This window comes from Lontra canadensis, unplaced genomic scaffold (genome assembly GCF_010015895.1).
Source record: "Lontra canadensis isolate GAN:19392208 unplaced genomic scaffold, GSC_riverotter_1.0 scaffold48, whole genome shotgun sequence".
Lineage (NCBI taxonomy): Eukaryota > Metazoa > Chordata > Mammalia > Carnivora > Mustelidae > Lontra > Lontra canadensis.
The window spans coordinates 12,588,562-12,609,402 of NW_022631042.1; the positions used below are offsets into that span (position 1 = coordinate 12,588,562).

Below are 20,841 nucleotides of genomic sequence, written 5' to 3' on the forward strand. Positions count from 1 at the left end.
CCTGGAAGAACTTTACCATTTAAAGAAGAGGGGGACCCCAGAGGGGGTTCACCCAAGGGGCCTAAAGCACAGCCGCAGTCATGCCACTGAGAGTCGGGCACACAGGAGTCCGTCCTCTCTGACAGGCTTTCCTGCTGTCTCTGTGTGTGTTCTCTTTCTCTCGGTCAGTGGTTTTCCCCAGAATGACTGCCCGTCTCTGCCATTCCTATGGACCCCACAGGGTCCGTGCCACCCCTAAAATCCCAGCAGGACTTCCCCTTTTACTCTTATTCATTGTTATGCTTCAGAATATTCTTTAATGAAGATTTGGGACGTGGGAGGCCAAAGAAAGGTCACTCCTCCTCCCAGACAGCTTCTACCCAAAGCAACAAAACTCTGCAGGGAGCCTTTGCACTAGTCTCTCGGTCCAGGACCACTGCTCCATCTGTTGTGACTAAAGCTGTCTTCCCAAACCGCTAAAACCTCCTTCACCAAAGTGACCTCTAGGCCATGTGCACTGCTAAAAAACACACCTTCGTAAATTTTACGGAACTGATGTATCTGTGTTCTAGAGTACTGGCCTACGGTTTAAGTACCTGTGAGCCTTAAACCCAGATCCAGAATAGCACTGTAGCTGAAGGATGGCTTTGGAGCAGACAAATAAGCTTGAATCCTAGCCCTCTACTTAATATCTCTGTGTGTGATACAGAGCACCCGCCTGTTCAGAACCTGGGGTTCCTCTTCCATAACAGCAGGAGCAGGAAGGGATTATCTAAGCGCAATGGGTAGAATGCTCTTCCCAGTGCCGAGACCACAGCCAAAATCCAACATCTGGCAGACCCCGGTGGGACGTATATTGCAAGGGGTCTGCTAACTTGGAAAGCTTTTAAGCTGAGAAGCCCTCTTAGACATGAGATCACAAGCACAATAGCAACGTACAAAACGCAGAAGAGTAGCCTTGTTCTGGGGAAAGAGCGGGGGTGGTGGGGGGTCTGAGCTCTGCCTGCTTGCCCCCCACCCTGCCCCTTTATCTGCTCACCCCCCACACCTCACTCACAACAGGGAAAAAGCTGGCCACAGACACGTGTGTATACGATTATCTCATATCCAGGCTTCCTGAAGTTTCAGCCTGACCAAGATGAGCAGCAGGTTTTCATCATTTGACTCAGGCCTTGTGACAATTTATTTTTTTTAACATACTATGAAACCCTCCAGAAATTTTTCTGTTTCTTAGTTTTATGTTCCCTTTTTGAAACAAAGGCCTTCGGGCTCTGGGAGGACGTCTCTAAGCTCTCGAAATAGCGCCGCAGGATCTCGTATAATAAAGCCACCGTTTTTAGGTAGGCTAGAAAATGTTGTATCTATTTACATTTTGAATCAAAGGTGTCCTCATTTCCAGCAAACCGCTAATTTAGAATGGTGAGGTTAATTAATGCACACAGCATGTTTGAGTAGCCTGTTAGGGAGGGTGGAGAGAAACTGACCCACTTTTCATTAAGGGTGAGGCAAGGCTTCTCCGTAAGACGTGAAAACATACCTAGCTCTTGGCTGAAGGCTCGAAGGCCGGAAACTGAAAGAGGAAGGCGCTGCTTTATTGCCCTTCTCCCTTTTTTCCAAAATACTTGTTGAACCCAGGAGCATCTTGATAAATTATTTCTAGAATAGGGTCGACTTCAGGAGCGAGCTGTGATCACACAAAAAGGCACAAAACCAAGGCACGCTGACTATTTGAACCCGAGGACCCCTGCTGGCCTCCGGAGCAGCGTCCTGGACGCCACGTGCTAAACAGAAACACTTCAAAGATGACGGTTTTGATAAATAAATTCTCATTTGGCAAATCTCTCCCTTACTGAAGAGTGAAAAGGAAAACCACGTTTTACTCACAGACAATTGATTTGAGAACCACTGCGCTTTAAATTTCACTAAATGGTTTTAGAACCTCTGTGACCTACAGATACATTTATATCATTAGCAAATGAAATTTGGCTCCCTCTTTTTTTAATCTAAGAACGTGGGGGCTTTCTCCTAATTTTAAAAGTGGTAAATTTGGTTTTTTTCCTAAAGCCAGTGAAATATTAAAAATATCAGGAAGATACTGAAAACCCACCTTCCAAAAAGAACACTGTCCACATTTGAGTGTTTTCCCTTCATTCTACTCTTTGGCCTTGGAGAAGATTGTAAATTCATCAGAATTTGGTTAAAACCTGAACTGAAGCAATAGATACAGTGCTACTCCCTATAAACTGTTCAGCTTCTCACCTCACTTTGAATCAAATCTGATTATCGAAGCCTGCCCAGGAGGCTCCATTCGGGGAGCCCACTGCACACCCCCCACACTCACTTCCGAAACAGAGCAGTCGCCCACTGGTGGGGCCCCCGGCTGTAGGCTTTGCCCTGCACAGTGCCTTCATGGCACCTGGGACCGCATATCGCCGTCTGGGCAAGGCTATGGCAGCCGGGCCCCATCTGACCTTAATCCCTCCCGTGGGGCCTGAGACGTAGTGAGCACTCAGGAGGAATTTGCCGAGTGGAGAGGAGAGGGCCGAGGGTCAGTTCCTGCCTGCTCTTGGCACACAGTAGGCACTGAGCAAATACATGTTAGATAAAGCAAAAGAAAGCTGGGGAGCCAGATAATACCTTCTCGGGCACATCTATGCGAAGCAGGCAGCTTGAGGAGCACACTTAAAAGGCATTTGCCCCTAGATGTCACTCTTAAGAAGCGTTTTATAGGAGAGAGTTCTGGAACTTATTCATGGTGTTACTTTAATCTTGGCGGCCGGCTTTACCACCCCTGGCAGTGAGGTCCCTGCACCCGATCTCCGTGTGGAGTCCTGACCTGGGTTAAGAATGATCTCAGCTGTCGTCTTGCTCTCCTCTTGGTCCCAGGTTCTTTTAACTGCCTCTGCCTCAGTTTCTCCAGCACAGCCCTGCTTGTTAACCTGCCTTTAGGAGCGGGGCCCTGCCCCCACCTGCCAGTTGCCTCGCTGAAAACTCAAGCATTGTCCTAACCCCCGCCACAGGGACCCTAGCGCTTGACACTTCTGAGGACTGTGGCCTCCTCGCCGGTATTCCCCATTCCTGCTCTCTGACCGCCCTTCCCCATGTGGTAACCCTGGGTTTGTCTACACTGAGAATCCCCTGTACTTACGGGCTGCCAGCCTGTGCCTTCTCAGCCTCCTGCTCCGCCCCGTTGTGGTCACCAGGCCCTGCTTTTCCCTAGTTCTTACCAGGCACTGATGGATAAGATCCATTGCACTTTGCGCGGCAGACACAGGGAGGGAAGGACCATCCAGGCAGAAAGAATAGCATGAGCCGGGGCATGAAGTCAGTATTTAGTATCCGTATTTAAGAACAAAAAGTACAGGCGCCCGGTATGAAAGCCACACAGGTATAGACAGAAATGTGGGGTGAAATTTGGGTCAAGGAAAGAAATTTGCATCTAGTTTGAAGCAGTGCAAAAGGTGTATTGGGGGGTGGGGGGGTGGAGAGCAAAGCAAAGGAGTCACTTGGAACTTCCTTAATGAACCACACATTCCTATAATGGACGCCTATTATAGGCCAATAGGGAGACGACAAGCTTATCTGTCAAACGGCCCAGAACACACTGAGTTGAGAAAGGATTCCCTCCTGGGATCTGCACCCTGGACCATAACAAGGTCAGGTTCAGCCTGCTCTCCCAGCCTGAGAATGCTCAGTACTATACTATCCACCGGAAGACAGCCTCAGAGAAGGGTCCAGCATCAGTCATCCGTAGGCGTCGGGATTCACGGGCATGGATTTTGGACCCTCGTGACTTTTAAACATCTATTAAGAATAGCCTTCCAACTGGCATCTCCTCTCCCTGTTTAGTTTCTTCTAGAGAATTGTTTCGTCTACCCGAAGAGTATTACTGAGGCTGTTACTCCCGTGTTACAAAAAAGTGTACTCTTTATAGAGATCCTCTTGCAAAATCTGTTAGGTCATAGTCTCCAGAAAGGCTGTGTTTCTCCTACACAAAGAGTTTCTTAAAATCATCTGACCATTGGGTGAAGTAAGGGGTTTGATTTTCCTTTTGGCTACAGATACATGTGAAGATGGCCCACGGCAAGTACATAGCGTTTGTGATGTATGGCCTTGAACTGGTCTTTATCCCAACCCCCTGTGATCATGTTCTTTGTCCTTCCTTTCCTTTTTTCTACTCACTTCAAATTAATGTTATTTTGACTTCTGTGTACCCAGATAATCCGACCTCAGTCCCTTCTGGAACAGGCTAGAACATGCACACATATCCCTACATCCAGTCCATTTAGAATATCTGACTAATAATGCAAGACAGTGTAATTGTAACTGGTAGGTTTCTAATGAGCTTCTAAGTATTTGAGAACATGGCAACACAGCCCTTCGCCTGGTAGACGGAGCTGGTCTGAGATTCATTTTTAAGAGGTCCTTAGAGAGAAGATTCCTAATTCAAACTCAACAAATGCACAGCCAAGTGTCAGACACACTCTTCCTTCAGATTTACCAGAAAGTGCTTCCTCCTGCATTATTGGGTCTGCTAGCCGGGGTCTCTCCGTTTTGCCAAAATAACTTCTAAAAGCATAGCCTGGCCAATTCATTGATTTTTTGTTTGTTTGTTTGGTTTTGGTTTTTTTGTTACAAAACAAAATAAAATCCTCTCTGACAGGAATGTTTTTCTCTCCACTGTCTCCTTCCTCTAGCAGATGGAGGCAGCCTTACTATTTAGAAAAAGTCAGTGGGTGCGGACATTGCTTTTCATTGATGAGTCTTTGTGAGGTTTTCTCCTCTCTCTCCTCTCGGCCCTGGAGTTCCTGTTTTGTAGGCCTGTGGTCGCTTCCTCATTTTCGTCAGTATGTGTGTGCAGTACTAGTTCACTTCCACTTTGTTTTAGAGGAAAATGGAGGAGTTTGTTTTAAGAAAAAGGAGGCCTATTCCCTATGACCTTGGACAGCCTAAAGCAGCCAGAGCTCATTGGTGGTTAAAAAATTAGCAGACTGGGGCACATGGGTGGCTGAGTCGGTTAAGGCTGTAGGCCTAGGTCAGGATCCCAGGGTCCTGGGATGGAGCCCAGCATCAGGCTCTCTGCTCAGCAGGGAGCCTGCTTCTCCCACTCCCTCAGCCCCTCCCCCAGCTCATGCTTGAGCTCACTCCAGCATGTTCTCTCTCCCTTTATGTCAAATAAAATCTTAAAAAAAAAAAAAGGAAGAAAGTAGTAGACTGTATACAGAAAACTTTCGGTTTAATGAACAAGTTTGGGCCCAGTTAACAAAATGACTCTAAGTCTTAACCCTGAAATGGTAATGAAGTCCTTTGTTCCCAAGGCTTCTGGGAGTGGTAGCTTTGTAAAAACAAGCTTTTCCTTTGGTACTAGATGCTATAATTAAGGCACTTGAATCAACTATGAAATTAGGAGCTGAGGTGCTGTGTAGGCTCAGTCTATCTGTTAACGGCTCCTGGGTGGTGTGCGGGCTCACAGTAACAATACTACCCGCATTCCCCACACTCGGGCTCATTAACAAGTGCATCACACCAAGTTCCCAAAATCAGTCTTCCTTTACCCCTTCTTCTCCACTCAGCATCATACAGCCTTCGCCAGGCAGCTGAGAAGGAGAGAATGAGGATGTCTGGGGTCGTGCCAAGCAGCCTGGGCGGAAGGGAAAATTCTGCTGCTCCAACCAGTCACTTCTGTGTTCTGTGTTTCCCCCCAGCTCCGCAGGCCACATCCTCAGCCCCTCAAACCACAGGCCTCCGGCCCAGGGCAGCCCATAGCCAGGGCGCTCTCACACACACCCGTGGCTGGGTACAAGAGCAGAACTGAAACTTCTGGGGCTTGAGGGGGCGGGGCCAGTGCCCAGCTGAGCCCCTCCCCCGCCAAGAGAACCCCCTGCAAGAGCTGCCAGGCCACTATCTGCTTCCGACTGGCTCCCCACCTCCGGGTGGAGAAGTGGGCGTTGGAGAATGCAACTTGGCGTTCTATTAATAGTAATCGCCAACCGCCCACACTGCCCTTAAATCTCACCACAACCCTATGAAACGGGTCTGGGTATTCTTCTTCTTATGCTACAGATGAGGAAACTGAGCTCTGGGGAGGTTAAGTGATTTCTCCGATGACAAAGAGCTTGTCTGTAATAAAGCCAACTTTGAATCCAGGCTGCGAAGCATGACCACACATCTAACCCCTACTCCACACGGTTGCTAAGCCAAAGACCATTAAATCTCTAACCAAGGTTTGGTGTCTGCTCAGCCTGTCAGAGTGTAGACAACGTGTCTGTCCCATACAGGGCGTGCAATTGGGGGGTGAGATTTCTCCCTCACAGACATGACCCTTCGCACACAGTAACAATCAGAACTGAGTAAACTCAAGCCAGCGGAGATGCCTCATGTAAAGGAGATGGCCCAAGAGGGAGACAGACAAACACAGGACAGTTCTTTTCCTTTAATACATTTCTGTGTGCCACAGTGAGGAGTGAACCCATGGGCTGCCGCTTTAAAACATACACAGCACCTAGGACTGGTGTTCAAATACCTTGGCCCCACTCTCATTTTCCTTCTCAAAGATTTTCTATTAAGGCATTTGACCACACAGTGAGCTCAGACAGCAAGGGGTGTGCCTGGAGCCCCCAGTGTGCAGAAGGCTGGGAAATAATTAAAAATCAGAATATACTCCAATTCAAAACCAAAAGGCATCTCCATCGATGCCCTTGTGAAAATCGTGTGAGCTGACAAATTAATGAGCCAGTTGCCTGGGGTGAAGTCTGCCCTTCACCTGTGTAATTACCAAGAAATGAGAGCGACATCGGTGTGTCCTCTGGATGAGCAGAAGATAGTGATTTCGGCCATGAGTGGGGTCACGAAGGACACAAGAGTGCTAATGCACTGGGGCCGAGGCAGGAACAGCCCAGGCCCTTGGGTCTGGGAGCTTCCGGCTCCAGGGCAAGCAGGCAGGCAGGAGATACAGAGTGATGACCCCTCCAGACAGGGACAGGAGATGAGGAACATTTACTGAAGGAGTGCTATGTACCACCCCCCAGACCGGGCATTTTATATATATTTTCTCGCTTAATGCCAGAATCATCCATGGGCTTTTCTGCTTAGACGGGGTGATGTGTCCATGGTCCAGCCTTGCTGTACAGAATGATACAGGCGTGACCGCCATTACTGCGGCTCTCAGCCGGCCACGTGTGAGTGACACAGACAAGATCAACCAAGAGCAAAAAAGGAACCTCACTACCTTAACATTTTGGCCTGTTAACCTTACAGTCTTTATTCTCTATAAATATTTTCTGTCCGTTTACCAATACGGGCTTACGCTGCATGTGTTGTCTGATGCCCGCTTTTTAACTCAGACGCTGTTACATGGTCATTCCGCATTCCTGTCCAGTCTCAGTCCAGCACTTACAGAGCACACAACTGGAGGGACTCCCACCCACCCTTTTATCAACCCGCACTTGTAAGATGTCTAGGTCCCCTTTAAGTTCCCGTGTTTTTAAATAATGTTCTGCTGAATATTCTTATAGACCGAGCACTGCAAAAGTGATGCGATTTTTTTTTTTTAAAGGTAAATTTCTAGCATGAAAATTGGTGGGTAAAAGGATAGACACATTTTTGAAGTCCAGTTTATTGAGGCATAATTCACCTACAGCAGAACTGGGCCTTTTCACGCATACACTTCTTTGATTTTGGATGAATGGCTTCGGTCACTTGACCACCGCTGCAGTGATGTTCTGTAGCACTTACTAGTAATTTAAAGCTTTTGATGCATGTTATCAAATTGTTCGCTAGTAAATTTACACCTATTCCCACCTTCTGTCAGCCCGTGAAAGGTGAACATTGGATTTTATTCTTTTAAGAAAAAAATTTAAGATTTCCCAATTTGGTAGGTCAATGTTTCCATTTTGTTTCATTACATTTATTTGATTACTAACGAGATGGTGTATTTTTTCGTGTTTATTCTCTGGTTTTATGTCTTGTAGTGTGAATTCGCATTTATATCGTTGGCTTATATGTCTGCCAACTACTTAATTCCACTCTTTCTTACCTATTTGTAAGAGCTGTTGGGGGCCGGTAATGAAAGAAGTGATTTGTCGTGTTGCAAATGTGTCTTCTCTTGCTGTTTGTTTTTTCTGTTGTTGGTTATAGCTTCCCCACCTCCAGTAACATTTCGATAATCTCGCCACCTTTGCCTTAGAAGACTGCACCTTGGAAAGTGATCTTCATAAAGGCCTTTCCCACTCCATGATTATTTACATGTTTACCAATTTCCTAGGAAAGAAATTGACCTAATAGTTACAGTAAGAAAAAAGATGAAATGTAGCATATTTAATCTTTAATGCATCAGGAATTTATTTTCGCATATCACATAGGATAAGCTTTGTCACCCAAATGTTGAGCTGATTGTACCAGTCCCATTTATCCAATAATAGATCTTCTCCTCACTAATTGGAGAAGTCACCTTTGATATATATTACATGGACATTTAGTCAGATCCGTGTGCTGAACTTTTCCATTCTCGTCTACACAATGTCTTCTCTTTTTCTGAGGAAAAGAATAGGTGCTATTTCCCACAGTTTTAAATACCATAGTTTTAGAATATGTTTTAGCATCTGGCATGCCAAGAACTGGTTTTCATTAACGTCCTTGTTCAAAATGTTCTCTCTGGGCCTAATGGTTCCAGGTAAACTTAAAACCATATCTAGGTTTTAATATCCAATAGGAATTTTTGTTGAAATTTCATCGTAGATGAACTTGAGAAGAATTTGTGACTTTATAATAAGCAGTTTTCTCTCTGAGGATCATGCTACATCACTCCACGTGTTCAAGTTTCCTTTTCTATTTCTCAGTAAATTTTCACATCTTTAAAAACAACGGGCTCTGCGGGTTTTGTGTATGCATTTATCCCAGGAGTCATGGGGTGGGGTTGGTTTTGTTGCTGTTATTCACAGCATTTATCTTTTCACTCTACTTTCTAACTGGTGGTTCCAATTTATAGCATCCTATGTATTTTATCAAAAGCCATTTTTTTCTTTTTTCAAGATTTTATTTATTTATTTGACAGAGAGAGAGATCACAAGCAGGCAGAGAGGCAGGCAGAGAGAGAGAGGGGAAGCAGGCTCCCTGCTGAGCAGAGAGCCTGATGAGGGGCTCAATCCCAGGACCCTGAGATCATGACCTGAGCCGAAAGCAGAGGCTTAACCCACTGAGCCACCCAGGCACCCCTCAAAAGCTATTTTTTAAAGATTTTATTTATTTCTTTGACAGGCAGAGATCACAAGTAGGCAGAAAGGCAGACAGAGAGGCAGGCAGAGAGGCAGGGCGAAGCAGGCTCCCTGATGAGCAGAGAGCCTGATGCAGGGCTCGATCCCAGAACCCTGAGATCATGACCTGAGCTGAAGGCAGAGGCTTAACCCACTGAGCCACTCAAGTGTCCCTCAAAAGCTATTTTGATAAAAACTAGTTGCTATGGTATTTTTGCTTTTTTCCCTTCGGTGTTCCCAGGAGACAGTGAAGTTATTTGTAAATACTAACAAGTTTACCTTTCACATTACATTTTAGTTACACATTAAGTGACATGTTAATTTTAAGAAATTAGAAGCAGAGGTCACCTGGCTGGCTCAGTCAGTCGAGCATGCAATTCTTGATCTCGGGGTTGTGAGTTTGAGCCCCACGTTGGGTGTTAGAGATTACTTAAAAATAAAATCTTTTAAAAAAATCAGAAGTGGGTTTTAATACAGTACCTTACGATGATCCTTGCAATTTGGGAATAAATAGTCTTTGGAGATGTATATTATTCGTTTAGCATTTTACTCTGTATTTTATTTGAAATATTTCTATCTGTAATCATTAAATCCCGTTTTCTTTAACACGCTATCTTTGCCAAGTTACAATATTAGGGCTGGGTGGTTCTCATACTGCAAAATTGAGAACCTTGCAATTTCTTCTCTACTTCGGGACCCTTTAATTGGCATAAGCCCTTAGCCTTGCTTCCCAAGTGGACCCAACTCACCTATCTCATCTGCTCGAAGGCTTTTGGAGGAGGTCCAGCCAAAGCATTGGCTTAATGCCCTCTCTCTCACTCAGTATCCAGCATTTGTACTAAAATTCCCACATTTATTCAACAGTCTGAGCGTCAGCAAAACGCTAATACATCTGTTTTCTTAGACTAGGACAAATTGTAAAATAAAGATGAAAACAAAAATCTCCCAACACCACATTGCCATCGTTTCTCTGGATTCCGTGAGCCGTTGGCAAACACTTAGGCTTACATCAAGTTTACTGCTTCCAGTATGGTGTTCAAAAACGGACTCACCCCTGTGCAGAGCCTACACACATTTCTACCCTCAATGTCCTAGGACAGAAATGGACGTACAAGGTAGAGTAAGAAAAAAGATGAAACGTAGCCTATCAGTTAATTTTCCTGGAGCCCAGCCGGACCCTGGGTGACAACACCAACGTGCTTCAGAGGGTATAAACACAGTCCTACGTTCTCATCAAGGCTTCCATCTGAGGCGGGGGACCTGCCCTCTTCGTGACGGCTTCCACCCAAGAGGACAGGATAAGGCCGCGTAAATTCCAGGACAGCCCCGTGGCCTTCGGCCCACTCAGTTATCGCAATGAGGCTAACAGCACTGTCTTTTCCTTTTTCCTTTATGCAGGACGTGTGTGTCAAGGCTTACCTCGCCCTTCGTCACCACACAAACCTGCTGATCATCCTGTTCTCCATGATGCTGATGACGGGAATGCCCCAGTTAACCAGCAAAGAAGATATCGAATATATTCGGGACGCCCTAACAGTGGGGAAGAACGAGGAGGAAGCTAAGAAGTATTTCCTGGATCAGATCGAAGTTTGCAGAGACAAAGGATGGACGGTGCAGTTTAACTGGTTCCTGCATCTTGTTCTGGGCATCAAACAAGGAGAGAAGCACTCCGCCTGATTCTCCAGGCTAGAACGCAGAACCAGTGAGGGTCCTAGAGCTTTAGGTCAGCACGTCCGTCATCGAACTCGGATCTGAAAGGTAACAGGACATCACAAAGGTTGGCATTTCAGAAAGACAGCCCCGTTGCTAGCTGGACTCTTCGCTGGAGGAAAATACTGGCATGTCACATTGTCTAAGTCACGTTGGGTTTTAGGCTTATGCCCAGGTTTGTTTTTTCTCTCATTCGCCTCAGTGATGTCGGAGAACAATCTAAGTTTAAACGTCTAAGTTTAAACAAACTAATTACTTCCTCATGGTGCCTGCTGATTGGATTATCTCGTCATTGAGTGCTTCTCGAGAATAATTGGTGACATGTCTTTTCATCTGGGTTTACCCTCAATTTTGGTTATTCTTGCGTTCCTCAAGCCCTTGAGAGAAAATGATGTTATCACTGTACCTTTCTCTCATTCCCCAAAGGACACTTCCAAACACTCCCTCTTTGTTTGTAGAGGTTAGTGATTTGCTGAAAGCAAAGGCAAGCTAGCCTTTTTAGTGTCTCTTGTAATTAGGGTCTTTTATAGCATACAATGGAGACGCACGGACACACAGTGGAAAACCTGAGCCGTTGGACCCTGGCCCTCCCGGGTGGGTCTGGCTGAAGGCTTACGAAGAGAATAGCAGAGATAAGACCCTTCGTCTCAACTCCACCCAAGAGTCAATGGTCAAGTACAGTTACTCCAGCCTTCACTAGTGGAACCAGGAGGAAACTAAAGGGGACCCCCCCCATTTTTTTAACCTTTTAATCTTCCTCCCTGCCTCCCTTCTTCCTTAATGGCTAACCCTCCCACAACTTGTTACCCAAGTTGTGAAATCCTCAGAACATATCTACCTTAGAATTCAAACAGTAGTTGAAAAACAATTTCTCCTCTAGGGTTACTGAAATTTTAGGTACTTCTTTGTAGAAATGTTTGGAGGTTTTTTTTGTTGTTTTTTTTTTTAAGTATATTATTAAAGAGGACATTCTAGGAAATAGGGGTTCGTTTCCAAATGCCTTAATTTTAAATTTTAGCCTGAGCAGTTTTTTTTTTTCTTCTTTTTTAGTGGAAGGAGGTCTTTGAGCTCTAAACAATACATCCAGTTAGGAAACACACTACGTGCTCTGGCCATCTCTCAGTTTAGAGGACTCTGAAACTCTGACGTATTCTTCAGATTTCCTAGAAGCTGAAATGTCTTCTCTAAAAACTATTTTCATCTCCTAAATATTCTATAGTGGAAGCGTTTAACCATAGAGAAAGATCGTTAAATTATTTATAAAATATTTTAAAACTACCTATAGTTGGTACTTTACCTAGAAATAACTCTGGTCACAGTGCCTACATTTTCACATGATCACGTCTAAATAGATATTTAATTTAAAATTTTTCTGAAGAGATGCCTGTTTGACTTCAGTGTAGCCCAAACTTTTCTTTTTGTATATGCAAAAGCCCTTTGAAGGTATAGGTAACACTGCTCCCTTCCTGCTGAGCCTTTGCCTGGCTCATGAGGGGTCTAGAATGATCTCTTCCTTGACAAGCTATCCTTTTAAAATCACACTCTATCCTCCTATAGAGAGGACCATGCCCTGTAATGAAATGTTTAATCCTCTGTCTTAATGGAAGATGGATGTTTTATGGCATTTTTCCAACAACTATTCCCCACCATTCTTTTGAAGAAAAATAGGAAGAATGATGCTTTCTAATTCAGAAGAGGCTGTATTCATTATTCTTATAAAGAACAGACAAACTTGGCCTTGCTACAGATTCTGCTTTTTATTTGAATTGCTGAAATAATCATCTTTGATAGAAGAATCACAGAAGAACGTGTTTATATTTAGCTTATTGGCACGTGGGCACACCTATTTTCACTTCAAACGAACAGGTTCTTACGCTGGTGCACATCACCTTGGTCTTGACTCCTCCATATTTCACTGAACTTGAACTCTTCAGACTTGCCAATAAAAATCACATTTACATGTTTCCTTCCTTCATTCCTCCCAGGGAATCACATGATCCACAACTTTTAGATCTTTGAAAACGTTCTAGAACGAGGGCCATCTCCTCCTGGGAGGAGATTTGGGGGGGCTACCCACGACTCAATCTTCCCTGCCAGAAGAAAACAGAGATTACAAGTCAGAGGATTCTGGCCAAAGCAGCTTTTGTGTGTGTCCGGGACTGGCTACATAATTTGCAGAGCCCAGTGCAAAATGAAAACGTGCAGGCCTGCCATTCCAAAATTGTTAAGAAGCTCAAGACAGCGAGAGAGCACGGAACCAAGCCCAGGGCTAGACTGGTCACAAGCCCATGAAGCTGAAACTGTATATATCTGAATAATGGCTTTGGTGCTCGCTTTTCCATTTGGACTATGTGCGAGTTCCGATAAAGTGCCCAGATCAAAATGTTATTTCTGTTCTAATTAAAATACCTCATCTCTATGGCTGTACATTAGGACTTCAAACACTGGCCCATTGTTTTGGACTGGAACCATGGCCACTAAAAGTAGCACAAAGCAGGTGTTCAAGCTCTAGCCCTGTAGGACTGTATTTGACTAGCTTTGGTGAAAGTGTGAGGGAGTGGAGACATTATAGATAAAGTATGGAAACCCTGAGAGAAAACTCTTGACTTTTAAAAAAATATTAAGTATATATTTTACAGGAGATGAATTATTTTTTTAAAGAAAGATTAGATATAGGAAATCTGCAGGAAAATTTGGAGGCTGTGAGTTCTTTGTAAATGGAACATATTTTTGGAAATGAGCCAAAAATGATTGAGGAAGTAAATTTCTGGAGCAAATTCTGGCATTTGGTAAACCTAGGCTCTGTTTGCCACAGCCATGAAATAAATTGCCAATTGTGTTTTATGATACAAAGAAAAAAATGGGGTGATTTTTAAGGGTTCTGCTATCTTATTTCTGTTTAACCCAACCTAAAAATTCCAGTTAATAAATGTGGTTCTAGTCTGTGTTCTTGTCTGCGTACTTGTCTGCATATTTGCAAAGACTCATTTTTAGGACAGATGCTGGGCAAACCTAGGGCATGCTACTTGGCAAACACACTCATTCAGAAAGTTGAGACATTCCCTCTTCTGGATGGTCTAGGTCTCCCCAATTGTATTTGCGTCTTAATTGTTGAATGTAAATTCAAATGAAAGAATTGACTTCTTGTGTTCTCTGTACACATCTTTTAAATTTCTGAAAGGCCAGAGATTCCTGAGAGTCAAATTCTTTAAGAAACCCATGGTGTTCCCACAACATACTAGTCTCTGTGCTAAGGACTGGGAATTTGACTATAGAACAAAATCAACCCAGCCTCAGTCCTTCCAGGGTCTATAGTTTGCTGGCAATAGCAGACACTTCAAAATGAGGAGGGTCCTCTTGTGGGTTGAAATGTGTCCCCCCAAAAGATATGAAGTCCGAACCCCTGGTATCTGTGAATGCAATTTTATTTGGAAATAGGTTCTACAGATGTAGTAAAGTTAAAATAAGTTCATAGCAGTGGGCCCTGACCCAACATGACTGGTACACTTAAAAGAGACTGTAACAGAGGTAGAGAACATAGTGTCTTAAGCCAAAGAACACCTGAGGCTACTGGAAGCTGGAAGAGATAAGGACAGAAACAAGGAAGCTGGAAGGGACAAGGACAGAAACAAAGCGCCCTCCCCTAGAAGCTTCCAAGGGAACACGGCCCTGCCAACCCCTTGACTTCACCTTTCTAGCCTCTAGAACTGTGAGAGAATAAACTTCCACTGTTTGGAGTCACTCAATTCGTGATATTTTGTTATGACATTCCTAGGAAACTAACAGAGTGTCAACAATCATCAGTTTTGTAGGGGTTTCTTTTTTCGGGGCCAGGGGGGTAGAGACACTTTATGTAAGTAAACTTGATATTTGATATTCTCTGCTGTTACCAAAAAGATTCAACTTCAGGCAAAATACGTGACAAAGTGTGAATATACTTAATATATAAAAAGCATTAATAATTCAATAAGTAAAAAATAAGCACCTTATCGGAAAAAATATTGAATTCACAAAAAAAATGCACGTGGCCAATTAGCATATGACTGTGGACCCCAAATCACTGTGGATTAAACAAATGCAAATTAAGATAACTTGAGTTTCTTTTCACCATCAGATTAACAAAGATCGGCAAAGCCCAGAGTTGATGATACTTGGGGAGAAAGAAAGCTCTATCACACTGTTGAAAGCAGAGCAAGTTGATAAATTTATGCATGGCATTTTGTCAAATTTTATCAAAATTAAGAAGATATCTATTTTCCGGCCCACCAAGTCCACATCCAAGAAGTTATCCTTTAGCAATTATTGGACAAATGTGCAAAGACTTAGAGGCAGAACTAGTTACCAGCCTTCTCTGTAATACAACCCCAAACTGCAAACAGCCTGAAAGTCCCTCAATAGGGGATTGGTTAATTAAGTCACATTCATACAACGGACTACAGTGAAGACCCTGAAAAGATAAGATAGATGAAAATTTATTGACATCCATGTAGATCTACGATCTACTGAGGAGTGAAACAAGGTGGTTATAGGCCAGTATTACAGTACAGTCCTAATCAAGTAAAAATGGAAGTTTGTAGCAACATTAAAAGGCTGGGAGAATATATTCACACCAAACTGTCAATAGTGATTTTTTTTTTTTTGACCTTGTGTTTTTTTTCTTTTTCTCTTGAGCGTGACTTGATAGTATTTGAATTTTTAATTTTTTTTAAATTTTATTTATTTATTTCACAGACGGAGATCACAAGTAGGCAGAGAGGCAGGCAGAGAGAGAGGAGGAAGCAGGCTCCCCGCTGAGCAGAGAGCCCGATGTAGGGCTCGATCCCAGGACCCTGGGGTCATGACCTGAGCCGAAGGCAGAGGCTTTAACCCACTGAGCCACCCAGGCGCCCCTGAATTTTTAAAAATGGGGGAGAAAAAGTCTTTTAATTTTGGAAAAACAATACAATCTGCATAATAATCCTGCCTTTTCGCTTATACCAAGCCTCACTAAAAGCTCAGAAAATGTTCTCAAAAGAAAAAAAAAAATCATGTGAAATCAATAATTATCAAATGGTAATGTCCGAGCTGTTGTCAGAACCTTCTGGCATATAAATGACTATGTCAAGGTTTCCTGCCTCACTGTGATCTTTTGCCCCTGTGCCCACACCGAACCCTCTAACTCACAGGTGAGGTCCCCCTTGGAGGTGCAAACCACCTCATTTTCCCTTCTCAGGAGTGTCAAATTTTTTTTCTATACATGCACTCATTAGTACAAGTCAAATCTCCCTGCCTGCTCCTTTGTAGGACTTTTTCCTTCTGGGACCCAGCCTCTGGGTCTGGGTTCAGAATGCACAGGTCACCTGATTGGGAGGATATAACAGGGACAGGGGCACGGCCAGGAATACAGAATCCATTGGCAGCCCCCCAGCGACACTTCTCGGACCTCACAGCAGAAGGACAGTCCTGTAAGAAGTTTTATACTCAGAGATTCAACCTCAGAATTCTTTTGATTACACTTAAGTGTTGAAACGGGTCCCTAGTCTCTTCAGAGATGCACACCCCCACCCCCCGATTACCCCTGCCATTTCCAGCCATGTGCAAGGTTGTGGCTGAACAGCATCTCCCATTACCAGATGTGTGTGGTGGCCAAAGCCACAATGGTCCCCAGCATCCCCACCCCCATCCCCATGTCTTTTTTTTTTTTTTTTTTTTTTTTTGGCATCATCACCAAACACCTGTTCTATAAACTAACCCAGGCCTCCACTGGGAAAATCCCATGCCCACAAACCACTGCCAAATCCCTGACCTCTCCCTGGCTCTGCTCTCCTCAGTCCATGGTTCTGGAAACCAGAAGAGAGAATTCTTCAGTTTTGCAGCAACTCATTGCTTAATAATCGCTCATCGTGACAAAGCACAATTGCAGGAGTTGGACTCCTTTCATTTACAGAGATTGAAAGGAGTCTGAGACTTGAGATACCCTGATGGAATTGCAGGTAAGTGTGCGTGTGACTGTAGAAGCAGAGTGGACCGGAAGCCGGCGGTATAGGGTAACCCACATCAGAGTCTAGGCCAGATGCCATAGGAGCAGTTTAGACGAGGAGAGGCAGTAAACACAGCATTGGATCATTCCAGATTTGGTACAGACTTCCACTTGAAAGACTTGTCTAATCTCGTTAAGCTTTGGCGCTCTCCTCCGTAAACTGGGAAGACAGACAGTAGTGCCTCATTCACAGAACTGCGGTGCAGATTAAACGAAATCATCAAAGTGCAGCTGGAATGTCTGAAGTCATTGTTCAATAAATGAAAGCCATCATTTCCATGCTCCTTCTCAAGGAAGGCTGAAGAAGCTCCAGAAATCAAAACAAAAAGTTCGAAGGCAACACACTTGAAATGTGACTTCTCGGAGTCCTTTAACTGGTGGAAATCTGAACAACTTTCTCAATATGTCGTCTTCCCAGAAGGACTTCAAAGGAGAAATAATTTCCACTCTAGGTCAACATCAGATACCAAGGTTATCTTTTAAATAACATTCTACGCTGACGAGTTAGTCTAATCAGTGCTCTGGGCCTACAGAAAGCTAGAGGACCCAAAATCAATTTAGAAGACTCCTCTTTTTGTTGTTGTTCAAAGCAAAATTTATTTATTTATTTTTTAAAGATTTTACTTATTTATTTGAGACACAGAGAGAGAGTGCACAAGCAGGGGGAATGGCAGGCAGAAAGAAAGCGAGGAGGCTTCCTGGGAGCCCCATGAGGGTCTCAATCCCAGGACCCAGGGACCAGAACCCAAAGCCTACTAATTCCTACTTAACATTTTCTCCCCATCAACTTTACAGAAAGTAAAATTCAGCCATTTAAATATATAATGTGATGAGTTTGACAAATGTACACACACAGTACCTACTACCACAGTCAAGAGGCAGTCCAGTCCCATCCCAGAAAGTTCTGTCAGGCTTCCATGCAGTAAGTTTTGGCCCTTGTCTCCACTGAAATGCTTTGGGTCACTGCAGTTTTGCCTTTCCTAGCACTGCACAGAAATGGAACCATGCCATAAGTGGTCTTTTGTGCCAGTCTACTCTCACATAGGATGATGCTTTGGAGATTCATCTAGGATGCCTAAATTTAAGAAGGCTCACTCGCTGGACAGATTCACGCTAGTTCACCCCAGAGCCAAACTCCAAATTTCACGTTCATCCGCCATCTCTGACAATGCATGCCGGTGGTTCCTGTTCTACCTTAGATTACAGAGACCTTTCCTTCCTCTTCCCTTGTTGGTAATACAAGACAGTAGGTGACAAGAAGCCTTCATTTCAAGGGCTTCTTTTCCTCTGATTTTCAAATTAGTGCAGCGATAGATGGTAACATTCCCCACTACTGCTGAGGGGCAAGCAAGGAGCAGCGCCAGCAGACAGAGGAGCGTGGGAACACTGAGGTCATCAGACAGTCTAGAAAAGGGACCTTCTAGAGCAACATTTCTCCAGTGTTCATGTGCACGCAGCTCACCAGGCATGCCGATTCTGATTCCATAGGTCAGGGACAAGGCTGGAGGGTCTGCATCTCCAGCAAGCTCCCTGGAATATCTAATGCTGCTTGGCCCCAAAGCACACTTCACATAGCAAGGTTCTAGAGGACACAGAGGCAGATTCTGTGCACTGGTGGGGAAAGTCAAAGCTATAAGGAGGCTGAAAACATGTACCAACCTACACTCAAGAAATACAGCTCAGAGGGGCGCCTGGGTGGCTCAGTGGGTTAAGGCCTCTGCCTTTGGCTCAGGTCATGGTCCCAGGGTCCTGGGATCGAGCCCCACATGGGGCTCTCTGCTCGGCGGGGAGCCTGCTTCCTCCTCTCTCTCTCTGCCTGCCTCTCTGCCTACTTGTGATCTCTATCTGTCAAATAAATAAATAAAATCTTTAAAAAAAAAAAGGAAATACAGCTCAGAGACATGATTTTTCATCAATACATATATATACATCATCAATCATCTCTGTTTTTTTTCTAATGGCATCTCAATTTTCTCATCTATAAAATGGACGTTAAACTAAACTATTTATTTATTAAACTAAGTAAACCTCCAGTACAGTCAGTCCCCAGTGATCTTTGACTCCTGGTGTCATCCCCTTGTGTGATCCCCTCCCCTTGAGTACAAACTGGGCCTAGCAACCTGCCTCTAACAAATAAAACAGAGCAAAGATGATGCGACGTGACTTTCAAGACGAGGCTGCAAAAGCCTGTGAGTTTTATCTTACCAGCATTCTCTAGCTCACTCTTTCCCACCTGTTCAGTTCAGTGAAGCCACCTGCCATGTCGCTAGTCACTCTCCGGAGAGGTCTATGTGGTAACAAACCCAGCAGGCCTCCGGCCCACAGTGTGAATGCTGTGAATTCTGCCAGCAACCACCTAAATGAGCTGGGAGAGGGGTCTTTGCAAGTCAAGACTGTGAGAGATCCAGAGCCAGAGGACCCAGCTAACCTGTGTCTGCATTCCTGATCCACCGACACCGGTGAGATAATGTTATGGCTTCAAGCCATAAAGTTTGAGTAATTTATCATGTGGCACTAGATAACTAATACATTTCAGAGTTGTTTCAAAGATTAAAAAGGACAAAGGAATTAATGTAAGTGAAAGAACTTAGCACAGTGCCTGGCACAGAGTGTCTGCTTGGCAAAGTTTGTTGAAACTAAAAACAGCAGTGTCATAAACATCACCAGGATCTGTAAACAGCAGCGGTAGCCACTAATCTAAGACTAATCCATATGTATAAATTCTGCTACTTTCAACCTTGTCAGGGAACCTGCAGAGCCAGAAGTTGGACATATACCTGTAAATACAAAGACATAAATCATGCCATTCATGTTTTACATATTTATGCAGATATCTCACTTCTATATGGTAAGCTTGTTGTTTCATGGATCTTAGGGGCATGCTCACATAACCCAGCAGGGAGGAAGAGGAGAGAAGGGGGGCACAGGGGCATCAGAGGTCATCAGAGATTCTAGAGAACTTCTAGAACAGAATTTCGCTCTAGAAGAGGAGGAGAGAAGGGGAGCGCCCACCGAACCATGATCTGTCAGGGGGCATTCCCACATTTTTTTCTCATCCTCTCCCTCCTAGCTTCTAGTTGATTCAAAGATGCAAGTTCAGCAGCGGCCATCCAGCCAACGGAAACTGTTAAGAACCACGTGCGGGTCAGCCCAGGTCCAGAACCTCCACTCCAACAGCCATCAGAGCCCTTCACCAGAACTGGAAGCTCAAAACTATATGATGAAAATCACTGTGAAACGTGTGAGCGCATTTCAGAGCGAGACCAAGTCCACCCTGTTTCATAGACCTTTATTCAGTGACCGCCCTGTGAGCCTGGCATTCAGCCCTCTGTGATCCCGGGAAACAAAAATAAGTAGAGCGCCATCTGGTGGATGGGACGGTACAGTCACGCTTGACCATCCAGGAAACCGGGGGGCGGAGCATCATCTACTGTGCTTGCTCCTTTGCAGGCTTGGGAGTAGGGGCGGGGAGGTCAGGCTGACCTCTTGAGAGCGAAGACGGGTCGTGGCAGTGTGGTAATAGAGGTGTAAACAGTCAAGAAAATACAAAGATGCCCAAAGTTAATTCTGACTCAGGGCCCAGGAAAGGCTTCCTAATGAAGGTAACATGTGTGTGTGTGTGGTTTTGAGGAATAAATAGGATCTTACCACGTAGGTAACAGCATTCCAGATGGGGTGAGGGTAGGTGCGGCCCAGACAAAGGCAGTGAGGTGGGAAAATAGGAGGTACGTCCAGAAATGCCGACGAGAGTGTCACCATAGGAGTATCAGCTGTATGGCAGCAGAGTGGGAAGCAAAGGCTAAAATGGGGACGATCATAAAAAGCCCGGAGAAAAGAGGCTGGATTTATCCTGCATGTAACAGAAAAGCATGAGTACCTTTT

The 20,841-nt window shown here is 44.5% G+C and overlaps 1 protein-coding gene across 2 annotated transcripts in view; it reads left to right on the forward strand.

Annotated features, from left to right (window-relative positions):
• Positions 1 to 11,373, forward strand: part of PIK3CG (phosphatidylinositol-4,5-bisphosphate 3-kinase catalytic subunit gamma) — a 29,771-nt gene extending 18,398 nt beyond the window's left edge. Inside the window, exon 11 of one of the 2 annotated variants that reach the window (XM_032873368.1) lies at positions 5,685 to 5,905. In XM_032873368.1, coding sequence (XP_032729259.1) covers positions 5,685 to 5,810 — 126 coding nt within the window. In that variant the 3' untranslated portion in view covers positions 5,811 to 5,905. Of the gene's footprint in view, positions 1 to 5,684; positions 5,906 to 10,628 lie in introns of those variants that run through there. The other variant, XM_032873366.1, reaches the window with a different exon arrangement.
• The last annotated feature ends 9,468 nt before the right edge of the window (positions 11,374 to 20,841 follow it).